Raw genomic sequence first — 27,828 nt, 5'->3', positions numbered from 1 at the left:
TGTTATGAATTTTAAGGGGAACCCCACGCAAATGTATTTATTTATTTATTTTTTTATTTAAATGGCGTGGGGTCCCCCCCCAAAGTCAATACCAGATAATAATACACTCTAATGCAGGGGTAGCAACTTTAGTGTGATTAGTGTGGCAAAAGATGTTTATAAGAAACTGAGAGTTTCAGACAGGACCACCATTAGAATTAATTTGGCCCTTTACAACCTACCAGACAGGTAGTGCTGGGCGAGGGGTTCGGCCCGAGCATGAGTTTGGGATGAAGATTGGCTGTTCAGCCCATTTTTCCAACACTCAAATTTTCAGGGTGTTCGGGGGGGTGTTAAGGAGCGGAGCTGAAAAACTGTCCATGGCATACTTAACAAATGAAGAGTCATCAGCTGTCAATGGGTTTCCCTGCTGACAGCTGAATAAAAAAAAAAATTGCCAGTTATAAAAAAAAAACGCGTGGACCCCCCCCCCCCTCCCTGAACTATACCAGGCCGCATGCCCTCAACAAAAGGGTGGGTGCATTGGGGTGGGGGGCTCTGCCTTTTTTTACTTTTTTGGGCGCAGGAGCCGGCGTGATTGATGATAGATTTATATCGGGAGACACTATTTTTTTAATTTTTAATAAAGGAATTGTCAAAAACCATGTGTATTTTTATTACCTTTTGACACTTTTTAGCTGAATCGGTAGGGGTACTATGTACCCCATACTAATTCAGATGTGGGAGAGTAGGATCTGGGGGGCTTCCAGATTTCAATAAACCCCCTGACCCCAGACCCACACAACCACCGGCCAGGGATGTGGAATGAGGCCCTTGTCCCCATCAACATGCCCCCCCTGCCTCAAAGCACCCACCCCCCATGTTGAAAGCATGTGGCCTGGTATGGTTCAGAAGGAGGGGCGCTCACTTGCCCCCCCTTTCCTTACCTGCCAGGCTGCATGCCCGGATAAGGGTCTGGTATGGATTTTGAGAGGGCCCCATGCTGTTTTTTTTTTATAACCGGCAATTTTCTTTGATTGTTAAGGATGCCATGGCAATTATTCAGAGGCAACATCTAAAAATATTGTACAGTGGCTGGAGAGTATGTATAAGCTTACTCAAGGCAGACATGAACAATAGAACAATGGAATGCAGGTATTCAACAATAACAGCCCCCCACCCCACTAGCAAGGGTATGAAAACACTTTATGCAATATCCTAGCAATCTGCAATATATCCTTATATATATTTCCTGAGGGACACTGTTCAGAAATATTACAGTCCCAAGTGAAAGAGCCCCTTACTCCCCCAACACAAACCACACATATAACCGGGGTAACACGAAAGGCTGAGTCCAGTGTGGTTGTACAGCGAGTCTGCTTAGTGCAGACCTGACTGGGGTTCTTGGTCTACCTGTGCCCCTAATAGACACAGGGTGACTTACACATAAGAGGCACTGGGGAAGCTGGACAAGTAGTCTCCCAACCTCCCTAAAGCAATCTGGGTTCCACAAGCCCCCCAGCCAAAGTGACTCATGTCACAGGACCCCTTATGTATTTATATATGTTGATCATATCCCCCCTTAATCTTCTCTTCTCAAGAGAGAATAAATTCAGTTCCTCTAATCTTTTCTCATAGCTGAGCTCCTCCATGCCTCTTACCAGTTTGGTCATATCAGCCCTTCTCTGCACTTTCTCCAGTTCCCCGATATCCTTTTTAAGAACGGGTGTCCAAAACTGAACTGCATATTCCAGATGAGGTTTTACTAATGATTTGTACAGGGGCAAAATGGTATCTCGCTCTCTGGAGTCCATGCCTCTGTTAATACAAGAAAGGAGTTTGCTTGCTTTGGAAATCGCAGCTTGGCATTGCATGCTATTATTAAGCTTATGATCTACCAGAACATCCAGATCCTTCCCCGCTATGGATTCCCCCAGTTCTACTCCACCTAGTATGTATGATGCATGCATATTCATAGCCCCAAAGTGCATAACTTTACATTTATCAACATTAAACCTCATTTGCCATATAGTTGCCCAATTAAACAGTGTATTGAGAACAGCTTGTAAGTTGTAGACATCCTGTAAGGAAGTTATTCCACTGCAAAGCTTGGTGTCATCTGCAAAGACTGAAATGGTACTTTTAATCCCAGACTCTATATCATTTATAAAGATATTAAAAAGTAATGGTCCCAACACTGAACCTTGGGGTACACCACTGATAACCTTAGACCATTCAGAGTAAGAATCATTAACCACTACTCTCTGAAATCTATCTTTTAGCCAATTTTCTATCCAATTACAAACCAATCTTTCCAAGCCAGTAGACTTTACTTTACACATTAGTCGTGTGTGGGAAACTGTGTCAAACGCTTTTGCAAAATCCAAGTATACTAGGTCCACAGCCACCCCTCTGTCCAATGTTTTACTTACCTCCTCATAAAAAGAAATCAGGTTTGTTTGACAACTTCTGTCTTTCATGAATCCATGCTGTCCATAAGTATTGATTATTTTTTTTTTTTTAATAAACATTTTACTGGAAATTTTTATAAGCATACAGGTAAGGTTACATTGAATGCATAAAAAATAAAGAAAGCTTAAACAAACATCAGTAAGTGTAACAATAACACGTGCCAAATGGCACATAGCTAATAACAAAGAAACCATTGAAGCGCAAAAAGGGGAAAAAGCACATGAGCTAACCAAAAAATGAAGGCAGTTTGTGCAACAGGAAAAGCATTTGAGTACCAAAAAGGGATCGGGCTGAGTGAGAATGCGCGCCCTAAAGGCGAATGGCACTGTGGGATCCCTTGGCTGTATCTTGAGGGAGATGCGGTCCATGCACTTCAAACCTAGGAGGCCCTTGGACACACGAACTTGGGGGGGGGACAACCCCAAGGGGAACACACTGTGTCTGCTGCCCCAGACCGTGCGCCTCAGGGGGCTACGAGAGGACTATCTCAGAGATAGAGGGAACAGGGGTATCATGCAGAAGGGTATATTGGAGAGGGCGGGAAATTGGTAAGTGCATGTGGTCAACTAGGTCATCCTAGTACCTTGGTACTACAGTACTTTAGGGGACGGGGAGAAATAGGAGGGTAGAACAGAAGGACCGCTGTGTGGTGACGAGACAGGAACATGAATGGCTGCCAGGGAGGCGAGGCGACAGCGAAGAAAAAAAAAAAAAAAGGGAAAGGGGGGGAGGTATAAGAACCGGCGAGCTCGTCACAGCTATGTCTGAAAAAGGAGAATGCAGCCGGTTAGCCTGCCACGCCTAACGATTTACTATATTCGGAGGAGAAGGAGAAGTGGAGCCAAGTGGCCCAAGTGATGTAAAATTTGTCAGGGGAATCGTGGGCTTGATGGGTCAGGTCTTCCATCTCCACTATCCTACCCACTCTGCGGAGCCAGTCCGCAACAGTGGAAGGATGGGGAGATAGCCAGCGACATGGAACGCATATTCTCGCTGCATTAATGAGGTGGAGGATCAACTTTTTTTTGTATGCTTTTTGCGGGATGGGCGTATGGTGGAGGAGGTATTGAGCTGGGGGAAAGGCTGGGGAGTAGGTGGTGATGTGTTTAATAAGAGAGTGGACCTCCTACCAGAAGGGTTTTATAAGAGGGCAGTCCCACCAAATGTGAAGCAGGGTGCCGGTGTGATTGTTGCACCTCCAGCACATAGGAGACGCGTCCGACGAAAATTTGTGTAGAATATCAGGGGTCCTGTACCATTTAGAGAAGATTTTAAAACCACTTTCTTGCACATACACATTCCTGGAGCCCTTGTGCATGTGGGTAAAGATCCTGTCCCAGTCATCTCCACTAAGTGAGATGGCGAGGTCTTCTTCCCAGCAATCACAGAGTCGTGCGACCCTAGGGGGAGTCTCGGCGAGAGGATGGAGAACAAGTTGGAGATTAAGTGATGTTGGGGAGTCGTACGAGCGCACAGGTCCTCAAATGTAGTGACATCTCTATGCCATGCAGTGAGGTCATTAGTATGTAGTAGGAAGTTTCTGATTTGTAGGTAATTGAAGAATGGGATCTTACATTTGGGGAACCTCCGCGAAAGGTCCGAGTAAGTGAGAAGGGAACCCTCCTTGAAGAAGTGAGCTGCCCTGTGCGGGATGTCAGTCAAGGGTACAAGTGGGTCAAGGCATACCAAGCCAGGGATGAAGTCCGGGTTGTGACATAGGGGGACCATGGGGCCCGGTCTGGAGGATATGTCCAAGGTCTTACAGAGCTGGCGAAAAATAAGTAGGGTGGGGTGCGTAAGGGGGTGTTTCGTGCAGGGCGCCGGAGTGGAGTTGGGGCTAGACCATGGTAGGAAGCGTATGGGGAAGGGGGACATGGTATCTTCAAGATTCACCCAGTCCTTCGTGAGGCGACTATTGTGGCAGTCAACAATCCTAAATACCTCTGAAGGTGGGGTAAGCCCAGGCCCCCGAACGATTTTGACGTGGTTAGGAGATCCCAAGACAACCTAGGGCGCTTAGAGCGCCAGATAAAGTCGGAACATATTCGCCGATAAGATTGGAAGAATACAGGGGGAATTTTGATGGGAATCGTTTGAAGGACATATCGCAGTCTAGGGAGGATGTTCATTTTTATGATGGCCAATCTGCCAAACCACGAGAAGGACTCACTCTCCCATTTATTCAAATCAGACTTAACGATGGGGGTGAAGTTTTTTGCGTATAAATCGGACAGCTTGGCCGGGATCTGAATACCCAGGTAAGTGATGGCCTGAGGTTCCCACCGGAAAGGGAAGTTTTGTTGGCAGAAAGAATGAAGGTGCGCCGGTAGGGAAACATTAAGTGCCTCAGACTTCGAGTAACATATCTTGAGATTGAGGATGGAGAGGTCCACAGGGCCAACAGAACAGATGGAACCACAATTACTCCCTAGACAGGAGACCTACCACAAACAGAGAAAGAGACTACCAAGATCAATGGAGAAGACCACAACAAGAAGGATATATGAGACCTTATCACCAAAACCATTATTGGGAAGAAGGAGACGCACGAGAGGTAAGAGAGGAGGGAGGAAGAAAAAGAAGACGAGAGTTTTAGGTCAAGGTATTTTTAATCTCAGAGATATTGTTTTTAGTAATGAAGAGCTGCAGGTTTTAGATCTTGGTCTTAAATTCGCCCCTACCAAAGAAATTGATCCCTTTTGAAGTTTTTATAGATTTGCACAAATTTTTAAGAAAGCTCAATATCAAACATTTTTTTTAACTCAAGGGACCCACACCCACTGTACCAGATACTTCTTTTATACATTCAGGCCTGAGAAATCACTCAATTTTTAATCCACAAGTACCCGGAGGAGAATGTATTGGAGCCTTTAAGAAAATGGTCGAAGAAGATCTACGCAAAATTAAAGTCCAACCAAAGAAGTATAGCAAGATTAAACAAGCCATAAAGGAACTGGAGAAAAAGAAGGGAATAATTATCCGCCCCCGCGGACAAAGGAGGGGGATTGGTTATTTTGAATAAAACCGATTATGAAGAGGAAATGGCTAACCTACTAAGGGTAGAAGGCACTTATGAAAAATTGAGAAGCAATCCAACCAGATTTCATAGAAAAAAACTGAAGGATTGTATCAATAGGGGCAAGGAACTAGGGATATTAGACAAAAAAGAAGCATAATACCTTCTACCTGAGACAAGTAAGATCCCAGTCCTCTACTATCTACCTAAAATACATAAGGACCCTGTAAAACCCCCGGGCAGGCCGATTGTGAGTGGGGTGGACCCACTATTCTCCGGGCTTGGAGAATATTTGGATGGTTACTTACAACCAGCAGTGAAAATGGGAAAATCCTATCTCAAGGATAGTACAGACCTCATCAGGGCACTTAAAGAATTGCACATTCCAGAAAATTGTATCCTGGCTACCATAGATGCCAATTCACTCTATACTAGTATCAGACAAACAGACGGACTCAAGGCAGTGGACAAAGCCCTACATGAACTTACTAAACTAAAACAAACACAAATACAATATAATTTTTTTCTGGCATAAACATGACTACTATCTACAAACAAAAGGAGTAGCAATGGGAGCCCGCTATGCACCAAGCGTCGCTAACTTATTCATGGATCTTTTAGAAGAAGAGGCTATTTATACACAAAACATTCCAGAGCTTGTTTTTTTACCGACGATATATTGATGATATCATTATTTTATGGGAGGGCACTGAAGAATCTTTTAACAACTTCTTTTTAAAATTGAATGATAACCCTTACGGGATAAAATTTACTGGAGATTGGAGTCGCAATCAAATCAATTATTTAGACCTACATATTTTATAAAGAGGACCAATGCCTTAAGAGTAAGACCTATTTTAAACCTACCGATAGGAAGGAATGGGTATATACCCACAACGAGTTGTCATCATCCTACCTGGAAAGAGAGTATCCCAAAGAGCCAATTCGTCAGAATTAGAAGAAATTGCGTTAACCTGGAAGACTTTACCCAGCAAACAGATATTTTAATGACCAGATTTGAAGAAAAAGGTTACAATAAACAGAAGTTAACTAATATCAGGAATAAGGTACAAAATATGAACAGGGATGAACTTTTACATAAACCGAGGGTTCCACCACGTAAATCTGACGATCTGGCTTTTATAACAGGATTCCATAAAGGTTTTAGACAGACGGAAAAAATAGTGAAGAAGTATTGGCCTATATTGAAGTCAGACAAAACCTTGTCCAAAATATTACCAAACCAACCTAAATTTATTTATAGGAAGGCCCTGGATTTATGGAATCAATTGGTCCACAATGCTGTAGATCCTCCAAGACCTGTCAAGATGTTCCCCGAACTTAAAGGCTTCATACGATGTAATAGATGCCTACCATGCAAGACGGCCAGGAACCAACCAAAGAAAACACTAAATTTCAGGTCCAGATGGAGTGGGGAAGAATTTCGAATCAATAAGTTAATCACCTGCCAGACCACCCACGTTACCTATTTAATAGAGTGTCCCTGCCGACTTCAATAAGGAAGCTTACTGGAAACGATACGACGTTGCAGAGGACGTCTGATGATGAAACACGTACAGCGCCTTTGCATCACTTCCGGTTCCGGCATTCTGGTGGAACGCATTGAGTTCCAGGATGCTGTTCATTGCTTTTACTGACCGCAATATTGTGAGTACCCATTTTTATATGATTTTCCAATAAAGGCTTTATGGTATCACACTATTAGCCTTCTTTTCTGCCCTATATGACCCTCCTGCCCCTACACATTATCGTCTGGCCGGAGTACACACATGGATCATTGGATATACTACCGCTCCCAAAGTAGAGGACCATAGGATCCTGAACCCCTTCTGGGATGCCTATATACCACGGATCCCCAGGGACGACCCCCGACATCCCCCCATCACAGAAGGGAGATAGGAGCCCACGGAGCGACCTTTGCCTGCATCTAATACCCGCTCTATACCCTTGTGTGGGGTGGGTATATCTGGTTAGTTGGACATTTACCTTAGGGGTCACCCAGCACCTCACCAGTTACCCACCACGGGGTCACCCTAAGATTTATCATCAAAGTCACCTGTATATCCATTTGGTTATGGACTAATCTGGTTATACACACCACCACTGTATTATTGGCTAAAAGGACTTTTCTCAGCCAGTCACCCCATTATATGCATTATTCACTTTTGTGCACTTTATCGCACTTTATTTCTTCTACTGTCACTTTAATTTCTCTGAGCGCCTAGACGCCTTCTATATACTTTTAGTGCACCTTATTGTGCTTTTGTTTGCCACTACCACTATATTTTGTTTTATCCATTTTACCTTTGTAGTTTACCAATTTTTAGTGCACTATATTTATTTCATTTTTCATTGTTTGATCATAGTTTTATCCTTATATACACGTTATCACCTTGATTGCACCTTACCACTGGGATATTGTCACACACCAGCCACTGTGTTTTACTATTTATATATCATATGTTGATTCTATATATTCATACATTTGTTGCACTGATAATATATTGACCACCAATTCCCAAATATACACTACGGTGTTTTTATACATTTTATTTATTTATCACCATTGACACCTTAACCCTTTACCTAAGGCAGCGCCATTACCCCAATTTTTATCTTATCTTGAGATTCGAGAGTGCTTGGAATGTATCCAGGTCCTTCAGGAGCTTTTACAAAGTGGTTACTGGTTGTGTGAGAAATAGTAAAATATCATTGGCGTAGGCCGCGAGTTTATAGGACTTGGCACCTACAGTCACACCAGTAATGTCCGGATTCGAATTCAGCTTGCGAAGTAGGGGTTCCAGGGTAAGGATAAAAATAAGGAGGGATAAGGGGCAACCCTGACATGTGCCATTTGACAAGGAGAAGGCATCCAACAGGTGGTCGTTGACTCGCACCCTGGCAGTGGGGCCAGAGTATAGGGCCCGGATAAAGTCTAGAATCTTTCTGGAGATGCCAATAGCTTCCAGGGTTGCGATCATGTAGTCCCATGCTACCCTGTTGAATGCCTTCTCCGCGTCAAGCGACAGGAGAAAGCCTGGCGTGCGGGAAGAGGTGAGCCAGTGGTGGACGTTGAGGGCCTTAATGGTGTTGTCCCTGGCCTCTCGACCAGGGACAAACCCCACCTGGTCTAGGGAGATGACGTCGGGGATAAGATGTAGGAAGCTGTTTGCCAAAGTTTTTGCATAGACTTTTATATCCACATTGAGTAAAGAGATGGGCCTATAGTTGGTCACTAAGGAAGGATCCTTGTCGGGCTTAGGTATCACAACAATGTGGGCTTAAAGGAGGTCAGGGAATAGGGTCGGAGAGTCTGGGAAGGCATTAAAGAAGCGAGTCAGAGGGGACGATAGGAGCTCTGGAAAGGATTTGTAATATCCCACCGTGAGCCCTTCAGGGCCCGGGAACTTGCCCGGCTTGAGTTGCTTGAGGGCCAACGAGATATCATCCGCGGGTCCATAAATATTGTTAATCAGTCACTTGCTTACATCTATAAGCAGCACAGCTCATCTATAGGGCTATTGATTACATCATATCAGTAAGAGTATTGTTAATCGGTCATTTGCGTACACCCACGCTCACAATAGTTTGCCTTCCACCACAGCTGCCAAAGCAGCCCGTTCCACAGGCTCCTTCTCCACAGCTACTCCTTCTGTCGCCCCACCATCATGCATGGAGGCGTCACCTGAACTATTCGATCATAGTGTCAGTGACATCCTGCTGGAGGATGCAAAGCAATTTGAAAGCTGTGATGTTGGTTCCCAGGTTGATGAAGGGAATAACGTGAGCCTAGAGAGAGGGGGTGACAATGACAGACAAGAAACCAGCAGTCATGTTGCCACAGCTGAAGCATATTGCCAAGTTTTCTCCAGTGATGAGGAGGGAGGGGATGGCGCAGTCACTGACTGTACTTGGGTGCCTGACAGGATAGAGGAGGAGGAGGATGAGGAGGATGCACAACTCCAACGAGGCAGGATGTGCTCCAGGGGCCGCCATAGCAGTAGCCAACCTATTGCATCACAGCACAGAGCTCCACAGGTGCAGGGTGCTGCAAACTCACTGCCGACTCGCAAAAGTTCATTAGTGTGGGCTTTTTTCAGCACATGTGCAGTAGACTGAACACCAGCCGCTTGGGCACCACCTGCTTGACAAGTCATATGTAGACCTGCCATGCAGTCCATTGGCAACAGCACCTGAAAGAGGCACCAGATCAAAACAAGCATACATCACCTTGCACTTCATCTTTGATCTCTAACCCTACTAAACCTCATGCCTTCTCAAATACCAGCATTGAGAGGGATGATGGTATAGCAATGAGTGCCACAGAGACTTGCACCCAATCTGCTAGCAGTACAACACCGCTTGATTTGAGCAGCAGGCAAATTTCACTACCCAAGTTTTTGAACCGTAGAAAGAAATACTGTCCCAGCCATCCACATGCTCAGCGTCTTAATGCTAGCTTGGCCAAATTGCTAGCATTACAGTTGCTGCCTTTTCATCTGGTAGACTCTGCTTTTTATCGCAAATTTGTGGATTGTGCTGCACCACAGTGGCAGGTCCCAAAAAGGCATTTCTTTTCGCGTAAAGGCCATTCCGGCTCTCTACCGTCATGTGGAAGGTAGTGTTTTGGCCTCGTTGGACAAAGTGGTCAGCAGGAAGGTGCACATTACTGCTGACTCTTGATCCAGCAGGCATGGACAGGGACGTGACATTTATTTTTTTTCGGCGCACTGGGTAACTCTGCTAGCAGCTGGGAAGGATGCAGGACAGGGTTCGGTGTTGCAGCTTATTTTGCCACCACGCCTTCAAAAAGCTGGTGCTGGTTCTGCCACAGCCAGAGCTACTCCACTACCTCCTCCTCCTCCTTCTCCTCCTCCATGTTCTCTTCTGCTCAATTGTCCTCTGAAGCAGCAGTGCTCCCTAAGTGTTCAAGGGGCTACGCAAGCAGTCAGGCTAAAAGATTCCATGTTGTGCTTCAGTTGGTCTGTCTAGGGGATATGAGTCACACTGGGGAAGAGATTCTGTCAGCTCTGCAGGGGCAGGCTCAGAGATGGTTGACGCCACGACAGCTTGCACTTGAGGCAGAACAGCGGGGAGGAAGAGGATGACTTACTTTCCGCACAAGTCCCCCTTTATGCAGATATCATTCCTGCAGGGCCACAAAACACACAGGAGAAAGAGGAGGAGGAGGATTTCGGCAGCATGGATGTAGAGGATACTTTAACGGAATACGGACACCCCAACTGGGTACCTCCGTTGACGGAAGCTCCTAGTGCTTCCAGAGAGCTCCAATCACTCCACCAGACACCATAACCACGGCAGACCCCACAAACTGCCGCAGCATGGCTGGGATCTCGCTGTCTTCTACCCACCCTGGACCTACGACAATGCACCAGGTTCCAGTGGGTGAACCTCTCTTTCCCCAGAGAGTGAAGCAGGAACAGTAAGAGCTTAGTAATTATTCAAGGGAATTTGAAGAGCATAGCAATCCCTTGTAACAGATTCCCCCAATAAGAGACAGGACTCTAGATTGAGGGTGAAGTACAACTCAAGGTTTAATGGTACAGGTGCTCTTTTATACAGTTTTTCCCCACAAGGTTACCGACCAGGTGGACATTGTGGGGAACAGGACATGAAATTCACAATCCAAGTTTTACACTCAGTCACTTCCATACAGTGTACACAATCCCTCCCCTCTGCCTGATTACATTCTCATATGCAGAGGAAATTGTATACAGAAACAGAATTAACCTGAACTAATTATCTAGCCATCTGGGCAGAACAATGTGAGGTCATTAACATTTACCAATGGGACAGGCAAACTGTCTAGGGGATATGACACAATACACATCACATCTCAAAATAGACAATAGGACAAGACAGTATGTTCGTCTCCTACATTGAAGTACATGGAATACACATCTACGTATTGCTATGAATACTAATAATACAGGCTATAGGTCTCACAGTGTAAAGTGGGATTAAATCTTCATATTTCTTGAGCGATATTGCTTACAAATATTACTGTCCTTCTTGAAGCAATTCAAACCATTAAGTATCTGTCTTTCACTCCCAGTGATGGTGAGTACCATCACAGATAGCATACAGCAGTCTTCAAAGGATGATTTTGATTCCCCAGAAACCCCAGGAGTTGTACATGGTTGGGGAGAGGTTGCTTCTGCTGACAATGTCATCCTTAGTAACCCAGAGGACTCAGAAGCTCATGCCTCCTCCAACTTACGTTGCATGGGCTCCCTGATTCTGCAAATCCTGCAAAAGGACCCGAGGATTTGTGCTATCAAGGAGAGGGATAATTACTGGTTGGCAACCTTTCTTGATCCACATTACAAGGGTAGAGTTGCAGAGCTCATCCTGCCTTTGCAGATGGAGCAGAGGATGAAACATCTTGAGGAGGCCTTGAAAAAAAATTTGTGTACCACCTTTCCAGACACTGGGAGGTCAACATTCTCTGGACGTGTTTCTGAGGCATCGTTCAGTCAAAGGAGGAGCAGTGGAGAAGGCGGCCGGCTGACCGTTGCCTTTAAACAGTTCTCTAGTCCTCAGCAGCAGCCAGGGCTGTTTAAGCAACCATCAGCAGCGTCTCCATCATATGGTGCATGATTATCTAGGCGCAAGAGCAGACTTGGAGACCTTTCCAGCTGAGCATCCACTGGGTTACTGATCTTGAGGATGGACCACTGGCCAGAACTTATCAATAAGTTAGCTAAATATTCAATGGAGCTACTCCAGCTGTCCTGCTTCCATCGTGCTTTCTGAACGGACGTTCAGTTCTGCTGGAGGTTTTGTGACGGTCAAAAGGGTGCGTCTGTCCACAGACTCTGTTGACCAGCTGACTTTTATCAAAATGAACCAATCCTGGATCAACAAGAGCTATCAAGCCCCTGATGCTGATGTAACTGATTGAATTTGCTAGGGGTCTGCAATCCATTTGAGACTGCATATGCTGCCTATCCTTTTCCTCTACCTTGATTCTGCTAGCTTCCAACAATGTTTTTGGTTTAGGTCACTACCAACCCCCAAGGCCTAATTTTTCTGCACTTGTATGACAGGTGCATTTTTTAGCAGTAGGGCCCGTTGCTGGGCTCAGCAAGAGTAACTATAAAGGGTTACAGTGTTCAGGCAACACCAATAACCAAGGCCCAATTTTTCTGCACCTATATGACAAGTACATTTGATTTGAAATTTGTATGTATATTTGTATATGACATTTTTTGCTTTAGAAATGTCAGTATTGCTGCAGAAGGCTACATACATAGTAGAGATGCACTACTTTACAGGCACATTCAGGGGACCCCCCCAGGCACGATATTTGAAGGAATTTATCATTTTTATAATTTCACTTTAAGCCTCATTAAAATCAGTAAATCACTGCTCCTTTAAAAATGTTCGTTTTTAAAAAAAACTTTTTTTTTCATTGCTACATGTTTCCCAGGTCAGAACTCAGGCCCCCATTCACTATTTGGGGCAATAACTTGCATTTAAGCCTTCATAACAAGGCCGTTTTATTTTCGAGGTTCGACTCCCATAGACTTCAATGGGGTTTGTTTATTCTAACAAACTTTTCCTCTGTTCACTCCTCTGTGTTCTGGTGCAAACCGATCTGGGGGGGGGGGGGGGGCTGTTTGGCTCATCACTACTGTGGATGTATACAAACTAATACTGTACATAGCATGGAGAAGACTTTATATTTTGGAAGACTTTATAGGATATGAGTTGAATAGTACACATTTAAATTTGTGTTTTTGTGATAGATATACACACACTATCACTTTTTGTTAAACAGATCAATTAAGACACACCTTATCTCTTATCTACAAGATTCCACACTATAGTCAGCCAAATTAAATCAAAGCTCCACATCAATTATTAATATCATTATTTTTTTTTAAATGTGGGGACACATTGGGGTTAATTTACTAAAGCTAGAGAGTCACAATTCAGCTTCTAACCTCAGCTTGATTATTTAAGCTTTAGCAATAAAACCTGTAAGCTGCAGAACTGCGACTAATTTTGCCCTCTCTAGCTTTAATAAATAAACCCCTCTGTGTTGATGTGAGCAGCTGCAATAATTCTAAATTACTTACCCCTTTACTTATAAACAGTAGCGCAAAGGGACTTCTTTATTTTACAGAGAGTGCAGAATTCAGCCATATTTAAAGTACTTCAGCATCCACTGCTATGGTATTCTGGGATCAGCAGGGTGAACCATGCACCGTAGGCAACCCAGGTGCTGATCCTGCAGCCTCTGTAGCTGGCAGTATCGGAAGTGTTAGCTTTCTAGTGGAGGATTTCTTTTTAATAGTGCAGCATGGGCACACTATTAGTACACTTGCCTTGGATTTTTTTTTTTTTTTATGACAAGATCACTTTACGACATCTAAACCCTCTGCCCTCATCCACAGAGTCATAGACACTGAGCACCCAATATTACTCACTGGTCATGCTGCCCCCCTCCACACAGACAATTAACACTGCAGCACCAGTCTATAGATTAACATCCATTAATACTTTCAAACTCAGAGGCAGCATAGAAGTGGATGCATGGTATGGCACATGCTGGCAGCAGAAGAAAGCCCAATGAGAGCTGGTCCAAGCCAGGTATAAACTGCTGGTTCAGCGGGCATGGAGGCAGCGCTAAAAGGGTGGAGCATAATGTATTGTACATTGTAATTTGAACTGGTAAAGGATTTGAGGGTAAAGGCTGCCTACAAACAGAGGGTGGAGCCAAAGGTGGAATCATCAGCACCTGTGGCACCAGGAAGAGATACGGGGCATGTGCCAAGGGTGCCCAAAATTATAGATGCCCTCACAGACCCTAACTCTGCCCTCTCTTCCAGCCTTTCATCTTCTTATTGCCTCTACAACTCACTGTTGTCGGTGTGCACAAATTTACAAAGGTGCCTAAAACATTTGATTCCCTTGCCTACTACTTGCTATTCCAGATAAATAAAAGATGTATTCTTTCTGGTTAGGGGCAAATGTCAGTATTGCCTTTTAGGTTTAGAGGTAAAGGTTACAATTGGGTGCTAGGTTTAGGATTTAAGGAAAGCAATATACAGTGCCTTGCGTAAGTATTCGGCCCCCTTGAACTTTGCGACCTTTTGCCACATTTCAGGCTTTAAACATAAAGATATAAAACTGTCATTTTTTGTGAAGAATCAACAACAAGTGGGACACAAACGCATCTGGAGTATTCTGTCCAGTCCTCAGGAGGGATGTGTTGGAGCTGGAGAGAGTCCAGAGAAGGGCAACTAAACTAATTAGGGGATTGGAGGACCTTAACTATGAAGATCGTCTACAATCGCTTAATTTATTCTCCCTGGAGAAGAGACGCCTGAGAGGGGACATGATAGCAATTTACAAATACCTCGTGATCTCAGCATGGAAAAAAAGCTATTCAGTCATAAGGATTGTATGAGGACGCGAGGACATACAATGCGATTAGATGAGAAGTGTTTTAACCTCAGGCAACACAGGGGGTTCTTTACTCTTTAGGGCTACAAGATTGTGGAATTCTCTACCACAAGAGGTAGTTTCTGCAGGAAGTATGGCTACTTTCAAAAGACTCTTGGACATACATGTCAAGGATCAGAACATAAGGGGGTATGAGAGATGATTACGGTCACACACACCTACACAGGTTGAACTGGATGGACTATTGTCTTTATTCAACCTCAACTACTATACTATGTATGAATGCTTATATCCTGCTTTGCCTATTTCATTATTTATATTATTGCTTAACCACTTCCCTACTGACGCATTGTAAAATGACGCCGGCAGGAAAGCTCTCTCCCTCCGGGTGGACATTCTATGATGTCCGCCCGTTCTCGCTGCCCTCCCATGCCCCTGGGGGCACACAGCGTGGCGTTTGGGGATGAGGCATGTCCCTCGAGACACAGATCATCCCCGATCAGTGTAAAGAGCCAAAAAAAAATGTCTCTTTACCATGTGACTGGCTGTGTCCAATCCCAGCCGGCCACATGCAATGTCCTTGTGCACACCACTCCTGCGCGCCCTGGGGGCACGCAGAGTGGCGATCAGAGATGGAGAGTGTCACTCTGACACAGCCCATCCCCAATAAGGGTAAAGAGCCAATGAATTGGCTCTTTACCATTTGACCGGCTGTGTCCAATCAATGACACACAGAATGTAAACATACCGCAGTAACTAGCTGTTACCGGGCTCTCCTCCTCACACACCGATCCTGTGGGAGGAGGAGATTGTGGTAACACCTAGTTACCAATTACAGTGCACAGTAAACACACTGATTGCCCCTCCATAATGAGGACCGTTCACCAGCCTAACAAAGTACCTGTCACCAGCCCATCAAAGTATCTATCACCAACCTATCAGAGTACCCACGTACCTGTCATCAGCCCATCAGAGTACCCAAGTACCTGTCAGAGTACCCAAGTACCTGTCATTAGAGAACCCGAGTACCTGTCATTGGAGTACTCGAGTACCTGCCATCAGAGTACCCGAGTACCTGCCATCAGAGTACCCGAGTATCTGTCATCAGAGTACCCGAGTACCTGTCCTCTGAGTACCCGAGTACCTGTCACCAGCCCATCAGAGTACCTGATACCTGTCACCAGTCCATCAGAGTACCCGAGTACCTATCATCAGAGTACCCAAGTACCTTTCATCAGAGTACCTGTCTCCAGCCCAATAGAGTACCTGAGTACCTGTCTCTAGCCCATCAGAGTACCCCCATACCTCTCTGCAGCCCATCATAGTACCCGAAAACCTCTCTGTAGCCCATCAGAGTACTGGAGTACCTATCTGCTGCCCAGAGTACCCGAATACCTATCTGCAGACCATCAGAGTATCCAAGTACCTGTCTGTACCCCAGAGTACCCAAGTACCTGTCTTCAGCTCACAGTGCCTGAGTACCTATTTTCAGCCCATCAGAGTACCCAAGTACCTATATCAGAGTACCTGAGTACCTATCTGCAGCCCATCAGATTACCTGAGTACCTGTCTCTTGCCAATCAGAGTACCCAAGTACCTGTCTGCAGCCCATTAGAGTACCTGAGTACCTATCTGCAGGCCTTGCTTCATAGATTATGTGTTGGGGTGTTTGCTTTCCAAAATGGGGTCATTTTGTGGTCGTTTTCATTGTCCTTGTCCTCCAGGGCCTTCAAAATATATTAGGTTGAAATAAAATTAGATGTGTAATTTATGCTCCTAGAACGCCTGAAGGTGCTACTTGAAAGTTGGGCCTCTGTATGTGGCAAGACTGTGTAAAAGTCTCACACATGTGGTATCGCCATACTAAGGAGGAGTAGCAGAATGTATTTTGGGGTGTAATTTTTGCTATGTAGATGCTATGTGTTGAACATATCTTATAAATTGACAACTTTGTGTAAAAAACAAATGTTTTCATTTTCTTTCCACATTTTCTAAAAACTTGCGGAAAAAAATGACATGTTCAAAAGACTCATAATGCCTCATGGAATATACGTTGGGGTGTTTGCTTTCCAAAATGGGGTAATTTCTTGGGTAATTCCATTGTCCTCGTGCTCCAGGTTCTTCAAAAGTGTGTTAGGTCGTTAGGAAACTATATTTGTAATTTATGCTCCTAGAACACCTTACTGTGCTCCTTGCATGTTGGGCCTCTGTGTGTGGCCAGGCTGTGTAAAAGTCTCACACATGTGGTATTGCCATACTCAGGAGGAGTAGCAGAATGTATTTTGGGGTGTAATTGCCAGTATGCATATGCTGTGTGTGAGAAATAACTTGTTATTATGACAATTTTGTGTAAAAAAAAAATAAACAAAAAAAAAAAGCATTTCTTAATTTTCCCAAGAATTATGGGAAACAATTACAACTTCAAAAAACTAACCATGCCTCTTACTAAATACTCTGGAATGTCTACTTTCCAAGAAGGTCATTTGGGGGGTATTTGTATTATCCTGACATTTCAGGGTCTCAAGAAATGACATAGGCCGTCGGTACATCAGGTGTGATTAGGTGTGATCAATTTTCAATGATTGGCACCATAGCTTGTAGACTTTATAATTTTCACACAGACTAGATAATATCCACTAATTTGGGCTAATTTGGGTTATCAAAGATATGTAGCAGTATACATTTTGGCCCAAATTTATGAAAAAAAAATTACTTATTTGCAAAATTTTATAATAAAAACTGAAACAAAATGTTTTTTTTTTTTTCAAAATGTTCGCTCTTTTTCACTTATATCGCAAAAAATAAAAAAAACCTAGTGGTGATTAAATATCACCAAAAGAAAAAAATTATAAAAAATGTGATTGGGTACTGCGTTGCATGATTGAGTAATTATCATTTAAAGTGTGACAGTGCTGAAAGCTGAAAATTGGTCTGGGCAGGAAGGGGGTGAAAGTGCCCTGTATTGAAGTGGTTAGGAAAAAAAAAAATAGTTAATTGCGCTCTCAGCCAAAATCACAGAGAAAAGCATCTCACCTTATATTCTGATATACAATATATGCAATGTAAATGGTGTATGTGCAGCGCTAAATCTCATCAACACTCTATTTCCACAAATAATCCCTGATGTGCATACCGAAAAATCCTCTATGATTATTGGCGCTAATTACCAAAATAAATGAATTAACAATAAATTGTATATGTGAGAAATGTTCCCCGACACAAATGTTTAATTACGCTTTCAAAACATATTGATGACATCCTCAGGGGCTCAAAAAAACACTGCTCATCACACACTTACATAGTGTCCCTCAAGGAAGAGAGATGGAGCCAGTCTCTCTATGTAAATTGCATATAAAGCAATCGATTCAAAGATTGCTAAAAGAAAAAGGTATCCAAATGCAAGCTCCATCTTGTGGATGAAAAGAATATGTGTGTTTTATTATTTCTGGGCATAAATAACATAATTACAATACAATCATGACAATAATTCATATAATTTGTACAAACAAAACATTAACAACTCCATGAGAAATATTGCCATACAATATTTTTAATATTGATAATGTTCAAATAGTGTTAAACATAAACATTAACATTAGGAGGGAATAGAAACAATAAGAATAGCACTAAAAGAAAATAAAGCTTACTGAAGACAGATTTCATATGTTTTTGTGTGTGGCATTTATATTGGAGACTATTTGCATGTCCGTGCAGTGGTCCTCAACCCTGGCCTACAGGGCCCACTAACAGGCCAGATTTGCAAGATAACTGAAATACATCCCAGGTGATATCATTTGCTGCTCAGTGATTGCAGTACTCTAGTCTGCATCTCCCCAAGGTAATACCTAAAATCTGGCCTGTAGGCCAGGGTTGAGGACCACTGGATGGATTAATTGGGGGGAGATTACCTAAAACTTGTGCACAAGAAATCTGGTGTAGCTGTACATAGTAAACCAAACAGCTTCTAACTTCAGCATGTTCAGTTAAGCTTTGACAATAAAAGCTAGAATCTGATTGGTTACTATACACAGCTGCAAGAGATTCTGAGAGCACTTAGTAATTTTCCTCCATGATCTATGCCTATTTGAGGAGGAAACAGTTGTTTGCTTTGTTTAAATGAATGTATTGTATTTGAATGTTTTATTATTACCTAAAACTTATGTTTATATTATTGTATTCATAATCTGTAACATTGCTACTTAAGTAACATTTATATGTACACCTGATGCAAAATTTCATTTTTAATATTTTTTTTGTTTGTTTTTTTTTTAGAAGATTGGCTACTGTATCACCCCAGAAAATGAATATTATCTTGTTCAGCAAGGAAACATAAGGCAGTTTAAGGTGGGATTGCAACTAGTTTTTAAGCTATTTGAGCTTTATTCCTAAGTTTCTAGATTACTTATTGCTTGCTCAGTGGGGCCTGTAAAGCTAGAATCTCACATGATTCATCAAAGAGGGACAAGTTATAGGTGTCCTTAATATGATGAGTTTTCAATTTTTCCTGTATTTAAATCCCAAACTTTTTCCACTTCATTTCTTAGCCTGTAGATGCAATAAAATATGGAAGAAATTTTTGCTAAAGTGAGTTACATCACATCTTAGACAGTTGTCACCATAATAAGTATCCCGGTGGGAAGATACTCCCTTTATTTTGTTCCAGTGACAACTGAAACATTTATTTGTCCTGGTGCAGAAAAATCTCCCAAGCAGGGACACAGCCACAAAAAAAAAAAAAACTGACAGTGAATCTAGCCACTCACCACTCTACCCAAATCGATGGCTTAAATACATTATTAAAGCCCAACTGAAGTCTCTCACCTTCTTACATTTTAGTCCTGTACTTCTGTATATAACAATTCTTAAATACAGTGTAATTTTCATTTGGAAAAGCTGACCAGGTCATGGAGTGCGCTTGGCAGCATGTCAAAGTGGAATGTTTTAGTGCAATGTCTACATGGCTAAAAATGATTATAGCAATTTCATTTATAATTGTGTTCTTCAAAAATGTAATTATTGGGCACCTTTAAGCTGATCTTGAGGTTTACTGTCCCTTTAACTAGTTTGTTTGGCCCAAGCTGGCCCAAATAAACAATTTTCTACCCTAACAAGTGTGTCTGCTGGGCAGGCTGAGTAAAATGTATGTAGCCTTAGCTACATACAGTACATCATACAGCCTTTTGTTCCAGCAGTGAGACAAGAACATCCTGTCTCACACTCAGAAACAATTTGGGTTGGGCTAAGCATTGCTCAGCCAAACATTGGCAGCTTCATATTCTCTGAATGAATACATAGCTTCCTTTGATTGGCTAAGACAGGAATCAGAACGTCATCTGCCTACCCCATTCAATCAAAGGAAGCTTTGTATTCATTCAGAAAATGCAAATCTTGGCCAAAATAAAATAGTTAAAGTGACAGTAAACCCGGAGGTCAGCTTAACCACTTTACCACCGGAGGATTTTGCTGTCTTACGTCTGGGCCACTTTTTGCGGTTCGGCACTGTGCGACTTTAACTGACAATTGCGCGGTCGTGCGACGCCATACCCAAATGTAATTGACGTCCTTTTTTTCCCACAATAGAGCTTTCTTTTGGTGGTATTTGATCACCTGTGCGATTTTTACTTTTTGCGCTATAAACAAAAAAAGAGCGTAAATTTTGAAAAAATAACAACATTTTTCACATTTTTTTTATATGAAATTCCCCCCCAAAAAATGTAAAAATCAAAATTTTTTTAAATTTTTGGCCAATTTGTTTTCTGCTACCTATGTTTGGTAAAAAAATCACAATAAGCGTATTTTGATTGGTTTGCGCAAAAGTTATTGTGTTTACTAACTAAGGGAAAGATTTATGTCATTTTTGGTGTTTTTTTTTAACGAGTAATGGCGGCGATCTGCGATTTTTTTTGCGGGACTACGACATTGCGGTGGACAGATTGGACCCCTGACTGACATTTTTGACACTTTTGGGGGTACCAGTGACATTACTACAGTAATCAGTGCTATAAATATAAATATACTGTGCTATAAATATAAAAATGACACTGGCAGGGAAGGGGTTAATTTTATTGGAGAGGGAGGGGTTAATGTATGCCTGGTGCTTACTGACATGTGTGGGGGGAGGTGACTGTGTGACGCAAGGACAGATCGAGGGTTCAGCTATGCTGAACCCTGCAATCTGACCCTGCCTGTCACTTAGGAGATCCACCCGCTTGTGTTTACACAAGCGGGCGGATCTCCACACTCGATTCCCTGACGATCGGGGAAGAGCAGCGGCGCCGCTGCTCCTCCCCTGGCCCGACTCCCGCTGTGACTGAATACAGCAGGAGCGAGCCGCCTAGAAGGGGGAGTGTCTGCCGATGTAGTACTACGTCGTCAGACCTACAAGAGCCACTTTGCCGCAGTACAGCTCTAGTGAGCAGACGGCAAGTGGTTAAAGTGTATTTCCACTTTTGCAGTCAAATTTGAGAATACTCCACTATATGTTTGTAATGTGTTCCTATTTTTACATCATACTTATAAAACATTTTTTTAAATAATTCTTAAACTTTTTAATGTTTCAGAGGAGGTGTCAAGTCTGGCTGCTAGCATATATTTTAGCTAGCTCAGCATAATCTGTCCCAATAGCTGGGCTAGGAACAGCTCAGTCCAGTACTCATTAGTATATGCAATAAAGAAGCTAAGTTTCTAAACCTTTTGTTAAGATAGACCGTGTTCAATCTAGAAGAAGTGATGAGATATAATTTGCCTGCAATTTACAGACAGGTTAGCTGGCCAAAGATTGTACGTGTGATTGCAGGAAAGAAAATCGTTCAATTCTTCCATCAACACTGACTGTGTTGATGGGGGAATCCCTTCCCTGGAGCTATTGTGTTCTCTTTTAAGTTCTGCTATGTGAATGGGGACATGTTGACATATATATTGTAGGTATTTTCCGATGCAGCTTGAAAAGTGGAATTACCCATTACGTTGATGAAAAGAGATCATGCATTCCCACAGTACACCATGCCTTGGTACATGAACAATGTTGGCCTTCAATAATAAATAAGTAAATAAACACATAAGGAAAAAAAATAATTAACATTTTTATTAGAGCATTGATCCAAGTGGTGTATATAAAAAAATATATATATTTAACCGAGAGCTATGAATAAAAATAAAAATGTAAGCCTAACTTCAGCACTTTGTAAAATAAAAAAGCAGCTCTCATATATATATATATATATATATATATATATATATATATATATATACTTAATAGAATGGTAAAGAATAAAATAACAGTAAGGTAGGATGATGCACACTATTGTATAGTAGTGGAATCTGGCTATATGTTCTTGAGTTATGTTCTTGTTATTGTGCTGCGCCTAAGAAGTTTTTCCAGCGATGCAGCAAAGTGCCACTAGATTTATTTTCTGCATGTGCTTCAGTGTCTTCTTGAGCTTACAAACAGTCTTGTGTTCTAAGTTAGTGCATGAATACTCAAAGGGATAGCATTATTGGTTAGTGTGTTAAGGATTCCTGTGGTTTAGCTGTTAATAATACACACTATAACATGATTCAGTGAGGCTGATAAGGATTTGAGAATGTTCACACAGTAACATTTGTGAGGATTCACATTAGTTATCCAAACCTGTGCAAATTAAATTGGTAAACAGGAATTTGCTTTTTTCATAACTGGAATCGTTACATATATTTATCTCCTTATAAGAGCGGGTTCACACTACTCTGACTTGGGACACGACTTGTGTGCTCAAGTTGCCTCAAGTCCCTTGTCATCACAAATTCAATGTAAATGAATGAGAGCCGTCTTAATATGCACTACTGAAGTCGCTCTGACTTCAGAAAAGGTTCCTGTACTACTTCAAGGCGACCTGTATCCGACTTGTACACATAGACTTCAATGGGAGTCACCTCTAAGTCGGATACTTATCTATTTTCAAGCGACTTGTTATCAGACAGGAAGAAGAAAAAGATTAGCCAGGCATTCCCCACAGACAAAGTCGCTTATCATTTAAGTCTCTTCAAAGTAGTGCACAAGTCTCTTACAAGTCTCTTACAAGTCTCTTCCATGTCTCTTCCAAGTCTCTAAACAAGTCTCTTCAAAGTCAAGCTAAAAAGTCGCTCCTTCATGGGGCGACTTTCTGGTCGCGGTAGTGTGAAACGGCTCTAAATGATTTATTGTGGAAACAAGATTGTAACTTATGTAGGGTGAATAACATTCTGTTAAAATAAGGACAGTGCATGTGAATAATGGAAATGTATGTAGATATAATGAATTGAAGGCTAAATTTCACCTTTAAAAATAATAAATGCACATAATTTTGCAGGAAAAAAATATGCATTCATTTTTTTATTTTTTTTACAGGAACTTGCAAACATTGCACCTAAGTCCAGTGGATCATGGGTGGAATGTCAGGCTCCTGCACACTCTTCCTTCAGCTTTATGTCCATATCTCCATAGGCCTTTAGGTTAGAAAGCTGGAGGAAGAATGAATGGACTATGAGCGTGCTGATCAGCGTACTTGTAGTTCTTTGAAAACTACATGTCCGTCAGGCATGGTGGCAGACAGGACTTATAGGTTTATTTATTTAACAAATCTCTGTGAATAAATGATGTGGCTGTGTGGGCAGAGCCCCACAGAGTCACACTGATTTTAAATGTGACAGCAACTGAAGGGAAAAGGAACCACAGCCTGCTGTCATGAGGGAGGGATTCAGGGGGGGTGGGGAAGTAGTGCTTTGGAATGCTACATATTACACTCTAACTTCAGACGTAACATGTAACATAGTCCTAAAAGTGATCTTGGCCTTTAATTTTAAAATATGGTTTTTAATTCCATAAATATATTGAATACTGCCAATCTGATGCTATTGTAAATGTAATATCCTACCACTGCCACCAGAAAGTTATCATACTTGCCATAAAATACTTAATTGCAATATTGTAAACCTGTATTTGTAAAAACCACAACTTTTAGTTATCTAATCCACAGTATGTGTTTTACCTACAGCTGAAGCACTGGCTGTCTTTATGAGATTCAAGACAGAAGACAAAATAAAGTATGAATACTTTGGGCTAGATCAATTTGAAGATACAGTTGACTATTCAAAACAACGTTGGGTATCTGTTCAATGCATCCTTTACATGATTTTTATTCTTATATCACAATGTTAACTTAAATGTCTTCAGTCAGTCTGATGTTAGTGATAACATATTATGTTTGCTGAGAGAAGTTAAAATGTTCTGGATATAAATTCTGCAGTTGTTTCATTAGCCGCCATATTAAACTACCTCTATAATTTGTCTGTAATGTACAGTTTAAAGCAATTATTGCTTATTTTAACATGTAACTTACATTATTATTATAAACAGCTATATTCTTTGTTTAAATTATAAAAAAAGAAAACTTTTTTTCTGAATATCTAGCATTGATTTAGTTATTGTGTTTGTTGGTTTTCTTATGTTGTTACTGTTATATGTTCCAAGAAATACTGTTGTCCTAAAAAAGTTTGTTTATTCTAGGCTGGAAACTGCTCACTAAGCTTTTAACCACTTGCCGACTGCCTAACGCCGATCTACGTCGGCAGTCAGCCCCTCACAGGCAAAGTGACGTAGGGCTACGTCACTAGCTTGTGAGGGTCTAGGGAGCGAGCGCGCGCCCCCGGAGGCGCGCTCCCGCTCCCGCGTGGTCACGGACCCCCCCGCCCGTGTGACCGGCGGACCCGATGTCCGCCGGTCACTCGGCGATCGGCGGGGGAGAGGGAGAATGTCAGGCAGCTTGTGTAAACAAGCCACCTGTCATTCTCCTTGCTGTTAGGATACTGATCACTCGGATCTAGTATGTAGATCCGTTGATCAGTGTCCATACAGCTCAAGCCCCAGCCAATCACAGTAGAAAGCACGCCCCTAGGGATACACACAGCCCCTCTCCCAAATAAAGTTAACCCCTTCACTACCAGTGTATTTTTACAGTAACAGTGCATATATATATAGCACTGATTACTGTAGAAATGTCACTGGTAACCCCAAAAGTGTCAAAAATGTCAGTCAAGGGTCCGATCTGTCCGCCCCAATGTCGCAAGTACCGCAAAAAAAATCGCAGATCGCCGCCATTACACGTTAAAAAAAAACCAACAAAAATGACAGAAATCTTTCCCTTTGTTAGTAAACGCGATAACTTTTGCGCAAACCAATCAAAATACGCTTTTTGCGATTTTTTTTACCAAACATAGGTAGCATAAAACAAATTGGCCGAAAAAGTAAAAAAATTTTGATTTTTAAATTTTTTTTTGGGGGAATTTCATATAAAAAAATGTGAAAAATATTGCTATTTTTGCAAAATTGACGCTCTTTTTTTGTTTATAGCGCGTGATCAAAAAATCGCACAGGTGATCAAATACCACCAAAAGAAAGCTCTGTTTGTGGGAAAAAAAGGACGCCAAATTAGTTTAGGTACAGCGTCGCACGACCGCGCAATTGTCCGTTAAAGTCACGCAGTGCCGAATCGCAAAATACCCCCTGGTCGGAATGGGGGTAAAATCTTCCGGGGCTTAAGTGGTTAAAGGGTAACTCTTCTTTTGTGGAGAAAAAAAAAGCAAATAAAGAATAAAAAAAAGCGTACACAACCGCGACACAAGTCGTGTTGTAATTGAATGTTATTAAAAATTACCTTTCCTTTTCAATCTGCAGCCGCTGTAATTTTCTGAAAATGCAATGCAATATGGTTACCTGGAGGTGTTCTGTACACAGAATGTGTACTGACCACCCCCCAGAAACATAATTTCCTGCTTGTGTGATTGGCTCACCAATTTTCCCAGAAGTCTACCTAAGATACAAGTCAGATTTCAGGCATCCGCTGCAACAAAAATGTCATTTTTGGTGAGATATTCCCAATAGGAACATGTCATCCCAGCAGGTTTCCTCATTAGTGCTCTGCAGCTGCACAGCTGATTGATAATTATGAAACCACTTTCATTCGACTCACTCAGCACAAGGGAACAGACGAACAGTTATTTCTTAAGAATAACAAAAGGTAGGATTCTGCAGGTTGTTATAATCCTTGCAATCTACATGGATCACCCAGAGGGGAATTTTTTTTTCTCAACAAAAGTGGAGTTACGCTTTAAGTAGAAGGAAAGTCTAAAATAACCCACATTTAAAATGTTGCCTCCCCATTGCTAATACACATACACAATTTATAATATACCTATTGTTAATTTTATTCCAAACAGTCACATGCAAAGCTATGGCTGCTCTCTGTACAGTATATGTGTGCACCAACAATGAAGCTGAATTACACTGCAGCCACTCATTTACACTGAGGAGGTGGAAGTTAGCAGTCACATATACGTTCGGAAGAAGATTAATACAAGATATTTACATTGAGGGTTTTGACAAACTGCATGCAGCATGTATAAAAATAGTGGAGAGGCAACATTTTAAACATGGGTTTCTTCTGTTTTACAAGCAAAACCGATTTGGAGGAAAAGGAGGTGGTTCCAAAACCAACAAATCAGTTTTGCTGCTTTGTTTTCAATGTAAGAGAATAGCCTTGAACCCTCTAATATGGTAGTGCTACAATTCACAAATGAAAATCATAGGACAGAATAGATTTATATCTTACCACTAGCCACTATAAAAGCAACATGCGCTTCACTTTTTCCACATTTTGTTATGTTACAGCTTTATTCCAAAATGGATTAAATTCATTATTTTCCTCAAAATTCTACAAACAATCCCCCATAATGACAACGTGAAAGAAGTTTGTTTGAAATCTTTGCAAATTATTTAAAAATAAAAAATGAAAGAAAAAAAGATCACAAGTACTTAAGTATTCACAGCCTTTTCTCAATACTTTGGTGAAGCACCTTTGGCACCAATTACAGCTTCAAGTATTTTTGAGTATGATGCTACAAGCATGGACTTCATGGCTAAAAAGCGCTGTTAACTGTGGGACCTTATATAGAGAGGTTTGTGCCTTTTCAAATCATGTCCAATCAACTGAGTTTACCACAGGGGGCTCCAATCAAGTTGCAGAAACATGTAAGGTATCACCGTGATTGTGTAAGAGCAATAATTAAAGCACCAGACCGTCTTTGTAATTCTAAACTGGTAGCCTGTAAAATGTTGCCTATGGAGATTTTTAGGTATCATAGTTTAGTGCCGTTCCACTGACGTAGGCAATTTTAAAGGTGACGTGTTAGGGGCAACATTATCTTGCTTGGGGCAACATTATCTATTATGTTTTACAAAAAAATTGGGTATTGTATTGTTTGTGCTCGCTAAAACTCATTAAGGTGCATTTTTTTCCTGAAAGTTTGCATTTGATAACATAAAAAATTGCAACAACCATTTTATTCTCCAGAGTCTCTGCTTAGAAAAGATATATATCTTCCATCCATGCCTCAATGCCCTTTATGGAAAGTCTCATGAGCAATATCTTATTTCTTACTCTTTCTTGTCTAGGGCCCAGTTCTGTTTATTTACTCTCAATCTATTTTAGATTTCTTCATGTCTAAAGTATTTCTCTAACAACCTTACCTGTACCCTGGTTGTTGTTATGGTAAAACGTAATCAAATTTATCAGTAAAAAAAAATTAAAAATTATACATATTTATCATATTATATGTACACACCGATTTTTTCATGTATGACAGAAATGTCATCATTGGTTCAAACTGGAACTGGTTAAAAGATAGGGACATCGGGACATGTGATCATTGTATTCTGCTGGCGAGAAAGCCTCCCTGCGCACCCGGCTGGCATAACACAATAGCTCTCCAGGTTGATTCCCTTATCGACACGGACTGTGTTTATGGGAGAATCAAGCAATTTCCTTCCTTCAACCCCTGGAAGGAAAATTGCATAATGTATAGCCTTTAGAATATATCGTATATAATGTATA

The 27,828-nt window shown here is 41.8% G+C and overlaps 1 protein-coding gene across 1 annotated transcript in view; it reads left to right on the top strand.

Moving 5' to 3' along the window:
- SLC6A2 (solute carrier family 6 member 2) overlaps positions 1 to 24,284 on the top strand; it is a 670,903-nt gene extending 646,619 nt beyond the window's left edge. Inside the window, exons 13-14 of the mRNA XM_082270398.1 lie at positions 19,196 to 19,267; positions 23,935 to 24,284. Coding sequence (XP_082126524.1) covers positions 19,196 to 19,267; positions 23,935 to 23,958 — 96 coding nt within the window. The 3' untranslated portion in view covers positions 23,959 to 24,284. The remainder of the gene's footprint in view (positions 1 to 19,195; positions 19,268 to 23,934) is intronic.
- Positions 24,285 to 27,828: the final 3,544 nt, after the last annotated feature.

This window comes from Pelophylax lessonae (genome assembly GCF_965119305.1).
Source record: "Pelophylax lessonae genome assembly, chromosome: 10".
NCBI lineage: Eukaryota > Metazoa > Chordata > Amphibia > Anura > Ranidae > Pelophylax > Pelophylax lessonae.
This window is presented reverse-complemented; position numbering and strand designations above follow the sequence as displayed.